The sequence below is a fragment of the Equus caballus genome, chromosome X (assembly GCF_041296265.1).
Source record: "Equus caballus isolate H_3958 breed thoroughbred chromosome X, TB-T2T, whole genome shotgun sequence".
NCBI classification, from domain to species: Eukaryota; Metazoa; Chordata; class Mammalia; order Perissodactyla; family Equidae; genus Equus; species Equus caballus.
In genome coordinates, this window is record NC_091715.1 from 44,478,972 (window position 1) to 44,492,204 (window position 13,233).

Here is a 13,233-nt window from a genome sequence, read left to right on the forward strand (position 1 = left end):
TGGCCTTCTGTGCTTCAGTAGCATTCTCTCATGGTACTTATAAGTGTACTTTTCTGTGTCCCTTATTAAACTGTAAGTGCCTCAAAGGTGGGGATATATCTAATTTAACTTGGTATCTCCGCTATGCTAAGTATGTGTTTAGTCAGTGTTGAGTGTGTGAATGAATAAATGAACGAGCAAATCTTTCTGGAGTGGAGACTTCATGCTGGGGTAAGATAAATAGAGGTTGAAAAATGGATTCTGGAGCCAGCCTACCTGAGTTTGAATCCTCGCTCTACCACTTGAGCAAGTTACTTAATTTCTCTGTGCCTCGGTTTCCTCATAGTCTTTGTCTGAGGATTAGATGAGGTAATGTATGTGAAAGCTCTGAGAATGGCACTTGCCACAGAGTAAGTACTATAGACGTGTTAGCTCTTCATCATTATCATTATGAGTTGGCTAAGTGTAAGTGGTCAGACTGTGGAAGATCATGAATGTCAGGCCAGGGAGTTTGAACTTGGGTTGGGACCTGCTAACAGCTTTTTGAGCAAGGGAGTTGGCAGGGTGAAAGTGGCCCTGTCATAAGACAGTCTTCTGTGGAGGAATCTGGATGAATTATATGAGAAGGAGATTGGCAACAAAGGTAGAAAAATTTAGGCTGTATGATCTAGGTGTGAAGAGATAATTTCTGGATTTGGATGAGAAAAATAGGAACAGAAATGAAGTTTCTGGTATGGGTGGAATAGCAGTGTGGCTGAGAAAAGAGATTCTGAAGCCAGATGGCTTGTCTGAATCCCAGCTTGGTCACTCATTGGTCCTATAACCTTCAGAAAATGACTTAACCACTCTGTGCCACAGTTTCTTCTCCTAAAAATGGGATTATAATCTTACATTTCATACTTCTTATGAGTATTAAATGAGTTAAATTATAGAACAGTGCCTGTCATGTATTACTAATATTATTATTCTTGTCCCTCAGAAATTCCTATGGTAGCCACAGCCTGTCAGATCTTCCAAAGGCAGGAGTAGGCCCTGCCTATTCCTTTCGTTGCCAAGAGAAGGCAATGAAATGTAATCACTGAGTTGGTCTGTGTGGCTGTGTAGTATTTCAGAAGGTGAAGTCGTTCACATGCTCTCAGCACCACCTTTCCAGGTTCTCAGGGCTCCAGGTGCCCGCTATACAGGTACCCACTACACAGTGGATAGTAGATTCATAGAGCAATGGATGGATGAAATCCAAGATACTGAGAGAAGTGACACACTCCTTATTCATTCCTCCCATCCAAAATCGAGGTTTTAAGACCCGGTGACCTGGAGGATTGTCAAGTCCTCTATTAAAAGAAAAAGATCAGCAAAAGGAAGAGTAACCATTGTAAGAGATGAAGACAGAATAATAGTTTACTACTTGCTGAGTACCTACTATATGCTATGTGTTTTTAAATCTTTATTTAATCTTTCCAACAACTCTGAAAAACAGATATTATTTTGCCCATTTTACAGATGAAGCAATTGAGATTCAGAAAAGTTAGTAACTTGACTGAGGTTATCCAGCTTAGCGAACACAAGCCTAGATTTGAACTCAAGTTTATTCCAAAGCTACTACTCTTTCACTCTCAGATGTCCCATTTTGAGAAGTGTGCCAGGTGGGTGTTCAGATAAATCTGGTTGAATCCTGGACCCAACAACTCTTCAGCTGTGAGGCTTTGGGCTCAAGTTAGTTAATATCCCTGCATGTCAGTTTTCTTCTCTGTAAACTGGGGGATTTTCCTTCTCAGGCTACTCTGAAGATTAAATGAGATAAAGTATATAAAATGCCTCTGCTGCTGGCATAAATTTAGCTATTGTTAGAAGTGTCCATAGTCCACCTCATAAGTGGCATTGCTGAGACCAAACCCCAAGTCTCTGAACTCACTTACCCTTCTCTTGCCACTGTACTGATTAGTAGCAGTGATGACTTAAGGATGGATGGTACCAAAGAGATGACTTCAGGTATTGAAAGGCCTGTATTATGTGTACATACATCCAGGCTAGACTTGGGGTGGAGGCGGGTTGCAGAAACACATTGCTCATTGTCTAGTTTCCTTTCTGGGAAATTCTCTTTTCTCTACTCCTGAATTCTCCCCTCCCACTTGGCTTGTGTTTCAGGAGCTGCAGAAGGCCCAAAAGAAGAAATATATCAAGAAGAAGACTTTGTTGAAGGAGGTAGAACAGCCGCGCCCTCAAGAGTCCAATCTCAGCATGGCAGCACCAGCCCCAACTCTGGCCACTATACCCCAGCTTCTTACCTCCTCCTCACCCCTGCCTCCTCCTGAGCCCAAACAAGAGGCCATCTCAGGAAGTCTTGCTGACCATGAGTATACTGCCCGTCCCAATGCCTTTGGCATGGCCCAGGCAAACCGCAGCACCACACCCATGGCTCCCGGTGTCTTCTTGACCCAGCGGCGCCCTTCAGTTGGCTCCCAGAGCAATCAAGCAGGACAAGGTACAATTGCCATATGATTGTAGAACTGAGAATGATCTTAGAGCATCAGGCTCTAAACCTGAAGCACCTTGGTAGATAAATACACCTGAGAGTGATACTGATAGCCAACCTAAGTTGCTTGGACTTAATCTCATAGGCCGTGAAGAGACATTAACTGTTGTTAAGTAGAGACAAACTCAGATGTGGGTTTGGAAAGATCCTTCTGGTGGCCAGAATGGAGGGTGGGCTGAAGGTGGGAAGTCTAGGGAGGAGTTGCATACACAGGTCCCGGCTACAGTGAGGAGAGGCTCGGGCTCTAGCAGAGAGAGTGGAGAGGGAGGGATAAATTTATCAAATGTGGAGAGCTCATGGAACAAGGAGGTGATCTGATGTGGGGTGAGAGGAAGAGGCAAGATGGGAGGACTCAAGCCCTTCTTTTCCTCACTTTGGCCTCAAAGCCTGGTCCCTAGAGTACACAGCTCAAGGGTGGTAAGGTTGGTGTGGCACTAGTGTCATGAGGATGGGGATTTCTGATGGAACAAGGCCCTGAGGATGACAACTTCAGGGACACTGAGTTGTAATCACTAACCAGGTACTTGTCAAGGCCTAGTGGTCAGGATAAGAGGACAGGCAGGCACAATCACCTCCCTGCAGAATTTAGGAAAGAAAATGATTGGGACCACAGAAGTCAGTGTGAAAGAGAAACCAGAAGGATTAACCAGGGAGTTTGTAGCTGCTGCAGGAGGTCATAGAAGGAAGAGCCAAGGCATGTGGTGTTGGACGGAAGTACTTAAGGAGGGCTTCTTGCCCAAGATGTGCCTGTAGCCAGGTGTAAGGAGGGGGAGACTCTGTGGGCAGAGGAACAGAGGAGAGGGTGGCCCAAGGACAGTGGGTGCTAGAATTGTTGCGGGAGCCCTTGCCATAACTTTTGCTTACCTCTCGCTTTCCCCACAGGAAAGCGTCCTAAAAAGGGCCTGGCCACAGCAAAGCAGAGACTCGGCCGTATCCTGAAAATTCACAGAAATGGCAAACTACTTCTGTGAGCTCCCTTGTGTCCTGTCCTTTATTCTTCACCCCCACTGCCTTCTCCGTTGTCAACTCTCGGGGCACTCCTGGATCCTATCTGCCCCGGACAAGGTGCTGAGGCGCATTGTCCTGCTTTCTTGGAACTGACCAAAGGCACGGACTCCCCCACGGGCCCCATCACAAACTCCCACAACTCCCTCCCCCACTTCCACTAGAGCATCCTGCCTTCCTTCTCCATACCTCTGAGTAGCAGGTAAATTGGAAAGGTTTCTGGCTGACTAGAACCCTCTTTTCTGCTGCTTCAACCCATTTCTCTTTCACCGGCCTTGTCGGCCCTTTACTCTCATACCCACCTAGAGCTGGAAAGGCAGGATGAGGAGAGAGGTGAAAAGAACCTGGGCGCCTTGGTATTTCTCTGGTCATGAAGTGGGAGGCCCAGGGCTTTGTGTAACTCCAGTCCTGTCTGCAGAAGCCTGCCCACTTCTGCCAATTCTTCCTTCCCCATCCTCCCCCGAGCCCAGTGGATGTGTCCCACTCCAGACTCGTTTATGGGAGAAGGGTCTGGCCTTTGCCCCGTCTTGCCAAATGCTTCATGGAAATAAAGATGAGGGCCCAGAGTCTCCTTACTGCCCCACTGTGGGTCATTTCCAGAGTTGGCCTAGAAAGGCCATGGGCTGACTTCACTCATCCTTGGGAAGAAGAGAGATTCCTGTCACTTCTCAAGGTGGGGAGAGGACCGACGCCCAAGCCTTTGACTATGACTTTGTAGCCCATTGGCGGAACCTACTTTTGGGTGGCTACAGATGAAGCCCCCTGTCCCAGGGTGAGCTCCAGGGATTTGCCTGGATTTTGAGATCCTGCAGAACATTATCTACGTGGCTATGGCTGGGCCCCAGCAGGTGAAAAACCATCTCCCAGAAGCCTGAAAGCACCTGCTGCTGAAGGAGATAACCCTGGCCCTACGGCCTGCTTCCTTCACCTGTACCACAGAGCACAGCCTGGACCTTCCGGAGAGGATGTGGCAGGACAGCTCACCCCTGGGTTCTCCATCGAGAGCCTCCCTGCTTCTTTCCCGACCTAAGGTCTTGGCCTGAAGAAGACCTCAGAACTCACATCTTCACTCCTGGGCCTTTGCACTCTCAGACATCAGGCCAGCGTTCAAGCAGAGTGCACATGGGCCACTCAGGAGCCTGAGCCTAGGAGAGGAAACCCCCATCTGTAAAGGAGCAGGTCATCTGATCCTCCTCTCCCTGTCTTCCCTTTGTGGATGTCTCTATTATCCAGACAGTGCCCACCCGCCCCCTCCCCCTTTCCTAGCTCCGTCCCTGTCTTGCCTCCCTAGTGACCTGAACTGGATGGCGAATGACCCCTTCCTTCCATTTTGGCACTGCCAAAGTGAAGTGGATCCTTGCCCTCTACCCCCGCCCCACCCCAACCTCACCCCAGTTCTCCCAGTGCTTCTGGGGAATTTAACAGCTACCATGCAGGCCACAGGGAATGTGTGAGGCGTCCCTTGTTGTCTTTTTGTCTCCAGATTGTCTTTTTTTTCTTCACAGTCCCACATCTACTCTCCTTCTTTGGAATCAGGGGTCCCTTAGCCCCATTTGCTTTTTCTATCTGGGGGATTCCAGGGGCCAAGCAGTTCTCCATCTAGTCACACCAAAGGCAAAAAGCCTGGCTACCTCCCCCTAGCACGTGAGGTCCCCACTCCCCTCTCCTCGATTTCCTCCCAGCTTTGCTTTTCTTGGGGATTTCAACGGAGCAGAGGGTAGTGAGGGGAGAGATTGGGGGCAGCCTGTGTCCCTGTGTTGGCAACTGCCTGACTAGGCTCTGGCTGCTGTAACCAAGACCAGGACCCCAGCCCTTCTGCCCATTAATGTCCCCCCTTGATCTTTCAAAGGCAGCTAATTGCTAGCAAATCTCCCTGGTTCCGGGCCTCTTTCCCCTCTGTTTCTTTGATAGAAGTTTCTGTGGAGCTGAAACCCAACCTCCGTTTGACTGGGTTTGCGTTTAGTTTAGTTGGGCTCTCAGAGCCCCCTAATTGTTGTTTTGTGTTTCAAATGAAAAGCAAGTTTACCCTCAGAGTTATGCTTTTCCAAAGAGGCTAGTGTGCTTTTTTTCTTTTTTTAATGTTTCAGGTTCTAAGTGAAGTGAGTTGGGGAGGGGTTGGGAGTGGTAGTAACCAAGGTTTAGAACATGCTGAGAGAGTTACCTCTGGTCTCCAATCCCCAGTACAGAGCTGGGAGTTGGATAGGGGGCAGGGAGAGAGGATTTCTATTCACCTTTAATATATTTTTACAAAAAAGCAAACAATTTAAAAACAAGCCCACCGCTTCTGTACATGTCTAAATATATTTTTAGAAGTGGGTAGGATTACGAATTTCTGATGCAGGGCCTTTTTATAAACAGGTTAGAATAGCATCATACAGACTTCTCTGTTGTTTTTTTCTTGTTTGTTTCTTATGTTGTGTTACTAATGTAATTTATATTTTTTTTTTAGATCCTCCCTTTCCTATAGAGATAAAAGTGATTTATCTTGGCAATTGCTTTGCTTGGAATTCTTTTTTTGGTGATGGGGGTGGAGGTGGGGGTGGGATGATGGGGTGGTGGGGTCCAGGAGTGCTGCCTTCTCTTTACATTCTCTCTCTCTCCCTCCCTCCCATCAACTCAGTCCTTCCCTGGTGCCCAGCCACACCTGAGGTGTGGAGGGGACAGGATCCCTGCCCTCGTGAGAGACACAGTTCACACACCAGAAACAGATAATCAGAAGTACAGTGAGCACAAAATAGAGGGTGCAGCGATTCAAAGGGGACTGACAAGTTTGTTGGGAAGGCTTTGCATAGCTTCCATGGGCTGTTTTTAGTGACCACACCTGTGTCCTCTTTCTGTGAATGTGGAGTTTGGGTTTTTTTTCTTCTTCCCTCTGTCTGTCTGTCTGTCTGTCTGTCTGTCTGTCTCTCTCTCTCTCTCTCTGACATGTTCCTCCCAGCTGAACTTAATTACTATGCTTAGGGCCCGTGCAAGGGATAGAATATAATTATTAGAGCTAACACATCATGCTCATTTCCTTGTGCCAGACACAGCTCTTAGAGTTCTATGTTTATTGATTCATTTCATCCTCACCAACATCCTCATTCTACTGATGAGGAAGCAGAGGTAAAGAAAGCTTCCAGTGCTACACATCGTAAGTTGTGGGGCCAGGCTGGTTCCGGAGTCTGTATTCTTATCACTCTGTTCTGCCACCTCTCACTGATAACCGCTACCATTTATTAAGGGGCTTTTCTGTGCAGGCATTGGGCTAGAGGTTTTACTGAAGATATCTCATTTAATCTTTACTGACAAGCTTGGGAGATAGTTATTAGCTTTATTTTACAGTGAAAGAGACTGAAGCTTGCCAGTGGTCCTCTACAACAGGATCTCCCTGACTCCAAGACTCATGTTCTTTCCCCTCGCCATGTTAGAATATGTTTTGTAGTTCAACGACCCAAGAGATGTTTATTGAGCACCTGTTTTGTGCAAGATGTAGCATTGAGAGTTGTGTCCTAAGGAGAGCCCCTGGGGTGATGTCGGGAGCCTCAGTTCCAAATTCACCATCACCCTGACTCTCTGTGTGACCCAGGACAGGCTGCTTACTGCCTAAGGGTCACTATAAAATGAATTTGAACCTAGTAAGGATTTCTTCATCCTGGAGATTCTGCTACTGTGGGTCCGGGGTGAGTCTGTCTGTGTTTGTCACCTACAGGCTAAATGACCTCCTCCAGTTCTCCCAATCTGAGTCTTGCTATTAGGCGGGATTTGGATAAAGAAGGTTCTTATCTGGGACATGGGAAATTGTCTCCTGGTAAAAAGGCAACAGGAAAGAGGGGAGGGATTTCAGAGCCCTTTCAGGAATGGTAGGCTGGGTTCTCTTTGGCACCAACTCCCTCGCCACCCTCCCCACTGAGAGGCCAAAACACTGTCACCAGCCTCAAGTTAGAGGGATAAGCTAGAGTCTTGGTCACCTCACTCCTCATCCAGACAGGAGGTGCCACTAGATCAGAGGCTCCTGTCTAAAAATTGGAAGGAGAACAAGTGCACCCAACTTTAGTCTTCCCTCTTTCCAATATGGAGTAAAAAAAAAATGTATAGAACTTGTCAGTAAGAGCCTAGCTTCTTAATGACTAACCAAGTAATTTGGAGGAGATTGCTTGTCTGGGTCGCAGTTTCTACATTTGCCAGATGGAACCATCTCAACCATGAAGCTCCCTAGAAGCATGGTCACCCCTAAACTTTCTGGATTCTGTTGATTCCCAAACTGAATCCTCTAGCCCTGACCTGTCCTGAGTACAGATCTCCATTTCTGCTTGCTCGTGTTGTGTTCCCTGCCTTGAGTACACAGCTTCCTTCCTTTCCGTCAGGACCCTTTTCATACCAAGTTGACTGAAATGGCACTTGCCCTCCAGTAAGCTGGGTGAAGGAGAAGAGCACCATATGGTACAGTGTGGTGATAGAGATGAGCACAGGATACTGGTCAGGGAATCTGTCCCAGGGAAGCAGGGAGTTCAGGTAAGGCTTTCTGTCGGGGGTGATGCCTGAGCCGAAGGATGAAAAGTAATTAGCCACTCAGGCAGAGAACAGTGGGAAAAGTATTCCAAGCCAAGGCAATAGCATGAATAAAAACAGAAGTGGGGGGAAAGAACCTATGTGCATATAGAGAAGAAACAATTTAGTATAACTGCAGCTGTAACTTTCACCTGGGGGAACATGCAGACTCTCCAAGAAGGAATGTGTAATTTGAGAAGGCATATGCTAAAAGTTGATTTGTTTCTAGGCATAATATTTGTTTTAAAACCTCAGATAATGGAGGATGTGCCTGTGGTGGAAAGAGGATGTGCCCAGGAATTGAGAAGAGCAATGATTCAATTTCAGCTCTGCCACCTATGTGATCTTGAAATACTTCATAAATACTTCATATTTAAGAAATAAGAAATACTTCATATTTCCTTGGCTCAGTTTCATCATCTGTAAAATGAAGATATAATCTCTACCTTATAGGGTTATTGGGAAGAATTATAGTAGCTAGTATCTTTAAAGAACTTAATTCAATGTCTGGCACTCAGGTGACCAGTGAATCTGGTTTAATTTTTTCCAGTTAAAAATTGCCCAACAAGGCCTATAATCTTATAAAGACTACAGAGAAAGTAAGCCTTTAAAGGAGCTGGAAAGAATATTTTAAACTGGAGCAAGAAATCGAGTTGGCTTCATGAGGAAAGTATCTGAAGGACATAGAGAGATGGGTGAGACAACAAGTGTGGTGAGCCTTATACTCCTATAGTGGACATACAACTAAATCTATGATACAAAGTCACTGGAAGGTGCCAGAGTATCATCCATGCTAGTTCAATATCACTGGTTCAGTTCTACAGTGATTTATCAAAGTCTTTGTTGTGTCAGGCCCTGTGCATGCCATTGGAGGGCTTGATCCTCAAGGTGCATGTGGTTTGGTATGCAGACATGGAAACCCAAGTACAGCATACTGGGATAAATACTATGTTACAAATAAGTACAGGGTGCTATGGGAGCATGAAAGAAGGAGACTGAACCCAGTCTGAGGAGCAGGAAAGACTTAGACAAAGAAGCAACACCTGAGTTGAATATTGAAGGACATTCACCAGGCAAGTGAAGGCAGAAGGACGCGTTGGAATAGAGCATTCCAAACAAAAGGAACAACATAAGCAAAAGCAGAAAGTCGAAGCAGCCTGGTGTGTGGGTGAAACTACAAGCCCTTGAGTTGGGTTGGTGTACAGGCTAGAGTAAGATGGCAAGTTGGGGGATGAAGCTGAAGAGCTTGGCGGGGACCCTATCAAGGAGGTCTAATTTATGTTTCAGAATGTTTTCTCTGGTGATCCTTGGGGTGGGGAGAGACAGAAGTGAGTTAGTATGGAAGCCACCATGAAGGTGGTTGCAAGATTTCAGTTAAGATGCAATACGTATAAACCAGGACAGTGGCTGTGAAGATACCAGAGATGTTAACTCCCACCCCCTTTTTTCCCTGACATTTTACTATGAAGATTTTCAAATATTCAGAAAGTCGAAGTAATGAAGTACCGTGAACACTCATATATCCACCATCTAGATGCTACAATTAATGTTTTACTACACTTGCTTTGTCGCACAGACCTATTCAAACCTCTGTCCATTCATCAACCCATCTTATTTTTTATGCATTTCAAAATTAGACATCTGTACACATCCCTTTAAACACTTCTGCATGCATACCATTAAGTAGAGTTCAATATATGTTTGTGGTTCTTTCTTTAGCAAAAATATCCATACAATGAAATGCACATATCTTAAGAGTATAATTTCATGTGTTTTGATAAATGTATATACTTGTGTAACCCACATTCCTATCAAGATACAGAACATTACCATCAACCCAGAAAGTTCCCACATGTCCCTTCCCAGGCAATTCATAGCCCTTACTCCATCTAGAGAAGGCTTTGAGTTTGAAAGGGTAGGATTTGGAATGTGTGAAAACAGAAAGACGATCCAGGTAAAGAGAGCCTGGGTGGCTTCCTCTCCAGCATTCATGAAGGCGTGTAATCATGGGAATACACAAGCATTAGTAAATGAACTTGAATAGATGCCTTTCAACCTTCTCTCCCCCTCCCTTCTCTCCCCTACTGAGCCTCATCTTTATGGGTCAGTGCATGAAACAGCGAAGCAGACAGGAGTCGAGTCAAAGAACTGCCAGCCCCTCAGGAGCCAATTTTGTCAGGGAGACAGAAACACTGACAGCCACAATTCAGTGTAACAAATGTGGAATGTTGCATTTCGCCAAGATCAGTGCTATAACAGAGGAAAGAATGGAAAATGAGGTGAAACAACACAAAAGTGTCACAAGGGTTTGGGGGGTGTGTGTGAGAGAGAGAGAGAGGAGGGAGAGAAAAGGAGATGGGGTGGGGTGGGGGAGAGGGAGAGAGAAGGTGGGTGACTCAGACTCTTGACACTGGAGGAGCTCAAAGGGAAAGAGGAGAAAGGGGATTTAGCAGCCATGAAAAATTTCCTGGAGGTGAAGGAGTTAAGTTGTGAAGGATGTTGACTTTGGTAATAAGTGTAGTAGACATAAAGATGTTTTAAGTTGCAAATAACAGAAAACACAAGTCAAGCATAGGACATTGGCTCTTGTAATGGAAAAGTCTGGAAGTATGTGGATTTTAGGCACAGTTTAATCAGAGCTTTGGTTCTGATCATCTCGGTTCTTCCCTCTTTTGTGTGTGCTGGCTTTGTCCTCAGGACATTTTTTTTTATTGCTGTAACATTGGTTTATAACATAGGTTTCAGGTGTACAACATTATAATTTGACATCTGTATATTCTTACAGTATGCTCACCACCAAAAATGTGGTTTCTATCCGTCACTATATAATTGGCCCCCTTTACTCATTTTGCCCTCCCCCCTTCCCCTTCCCCTCTGATAACAACCGATCTGTTGTCTGCTTCTATGAGTTTGTTTTTGTTCCTTTGTTTGTTTTGTTTTATATTCCACATATGAGTGAAATCATACAGTATTTGTCTTTCTCTCTCTGACTTATTTCACTTAGCATGATACCTTCAAGTTCCATCCATGTTGTCACAAGTGGCAGGATTTCATCTTTTTTATGACTGAGTAGTATTCCATGTGTATATGTATATATATATACCACATCTTCTTTATCCATCTGTCAGTGGGCACTAAAGTTGTTTCCATATCTTGGCTATTGTAAATAATGCAGCAATGAACAAAAGGGTGCATATATCTTTTCAAATTAGTGTTTTTGTATTCTTTGGATAAATACCCAGAAGTGGAATAGCTAGGTCATATGGTAGTTCTATTAATTTTTTGAGGAATCTCCATACTGTTTTCCATAATGGCTACACCAATTTACATTCCCACCAACAGTGTATGAGGATTCCCTTTTCTTCACATCCTTTCCAACACTTGTTATTTCTTGTCTTTTTGATAATAGCCATTCTAATGGGTGTGAGGTTATATCTCAGTGTGGTTTTGATTTGCATTTCCCTAATAATTAGTGATGTTGAACATCTTTTCATGTCTGTGTTGGCCATCTTTATGTCTTTGGAAAAATGTCTACTCAGATGCTCTGCCCATTTTTTTGTTTTTTTTGAGGAAGATTAGCCCTGAGCTAACATCTGCCACCAATCCTCCTCTTTTTGCCAAGGAAGACTGGCCCTGAGCTAACAACCATGCCCATCTTCCTCTACTTTATATGTGGGATGCTTGCCACAGCATGACTTGACAAGTGGTGCATGGGTCCGCACCCAGGATCCGAACTGGTGAACCCCAGGCCACCAAAGTGGAATGTGGGAACTTAACCGCTGCACCACCAGGCCGGCCCCTGCCCATTTTTTATTTGGGATATTTATTTTTCTGTTGTTGAGTTGTATGAGTTCTTTATGCATTCTGGATATTATCCCTATCAGATATATGACTTGCAAATATCTTCTCCCATTCAGTAGGTTGTCTTTTCATTTTGTTGGTGCTTTCCTTTGCTGTGCAGAAGCGTTTTAGTTTGACATAGTCCTATTTAGTTTTTCTTTTGTTTCCTTTGCATGAAGAGACATATCCAAGATCTCAAAGAGAGTGTTGCCTATGTTTTCTTATAGGAGTTTTATGGTCTTTATTCATAAAGTCTTTAATCCATTTTGAGTTAATTTTTGTGTGTGGTGTAAGATAGGGGTCTACGTTCATTCTTTTTTGCATGTGACTTTCCAGTTTTCCCAGCACCATTTATTGAAGAGATTTTCTCCATTGTATGTTGTTGACTCCTTTGTCATAAATTAGTTGTCCATATGTGTGTGGATTTATTTCTGGGCTCTGAATTCTGTTCCATTGATCTGTGTGTCTGTTTTTCTTCCAATACCACACTGTTTTGTTTGCTATAGCTTTGTCATATAGTTTGAAATCAGAGAGCATGATACCTTTGGCTTTGTTCTTTTTTCTCAGGATTGCTTTGGCTATCTGGAGTCTTTTGTAGTTCCATACAAATTTTAGGATTCTTTGTCCTATTTCTGTTGAAAATGCCATTGGGATTTTGATAGGGATTACATCGAATCTGTAGATTGCTTTAGGTAATACAGACATTTTAACAATGTTAATTCTTCCAATCCATAAGAATGAAATATCTTTCTATTTACTTGTGTTATCTTTAATTTCTTTCAGTAATGTCTTACAGTTTTCAGTATACAGATCTTTCAGCACTTTGGTTAAATTTATTCCTGTGTATTTTATTCTTTTTGTTGTGATTATAAATGGGATTGTTTTCTTAATTTCTCTTTCTGATAGTTTGTTGTTAGTGTATAGAAATGCGACAGATTTTTGTATGTTGATTTTGTACCCTGCAAATTTACTATATTCATTTATTATTTCTAATAGTTTTTTGGTGGTCTTTAGGGTTTTCTATATATAAAGTCACGTCATCTGCAAATAGTGACAGCTTTACTTCTTCCTTTCTAATTTGGATTTATTTCATTTTCCTGCCTAATTGCTCTGGGTAACACTTCCAGTACTATATTGAATAAAAGTGGAGAGAGTGGTCATCCTTGTCTTCTTCCTGTTCTCAGAGGAAAAGCTTTGAGTTTTCTCCATCATGTATAATGTTTGCTGTGGGTTTGTCATATATGGCCTTTATTATGTTGAGGTACTTTCCTTCTGTACCCATTTTATTGAGAGTTTTTACCATAGATGGATGTTGAATCTTGTCAAATGCTTTTTCTACATCTATT

At 43.9% G+C, this 13,233-nt stretch overlaps 1 protein-coding gene across 4 annotated transcripts in view; it reads left to right on the plus strand.

Moving 5' to 3' along the window:
• Nucleotides 1-6,009, plus strand: part of PHF8 (PHD finger protein 8) — a 113,268-nt gene extending 107,259 nt beyond the window's left edge. For all 4 annotated transcript variants that reach the window (XM_005613879.4, XM_005613880.4, XM_070257338.1 and 1 more), the window contains 2 exons: nt 2,125-2,461; nt 3,395-6,009. In XM_005613879.4, the coding sequence (XP_005613936.1) occupies nt 2,125-2,461; nt 3,395-3,483 (426 nt within the window). In that variant the 3' untranslated portion in view covers nt 3,484-6,009. The remainder of the gene's footprint in view (nt 1-2,124; nt 2,462-3,394) is intronic.
• Nucleotides 6,010-13,233: the final 7,224 nt, after the last annotated feature.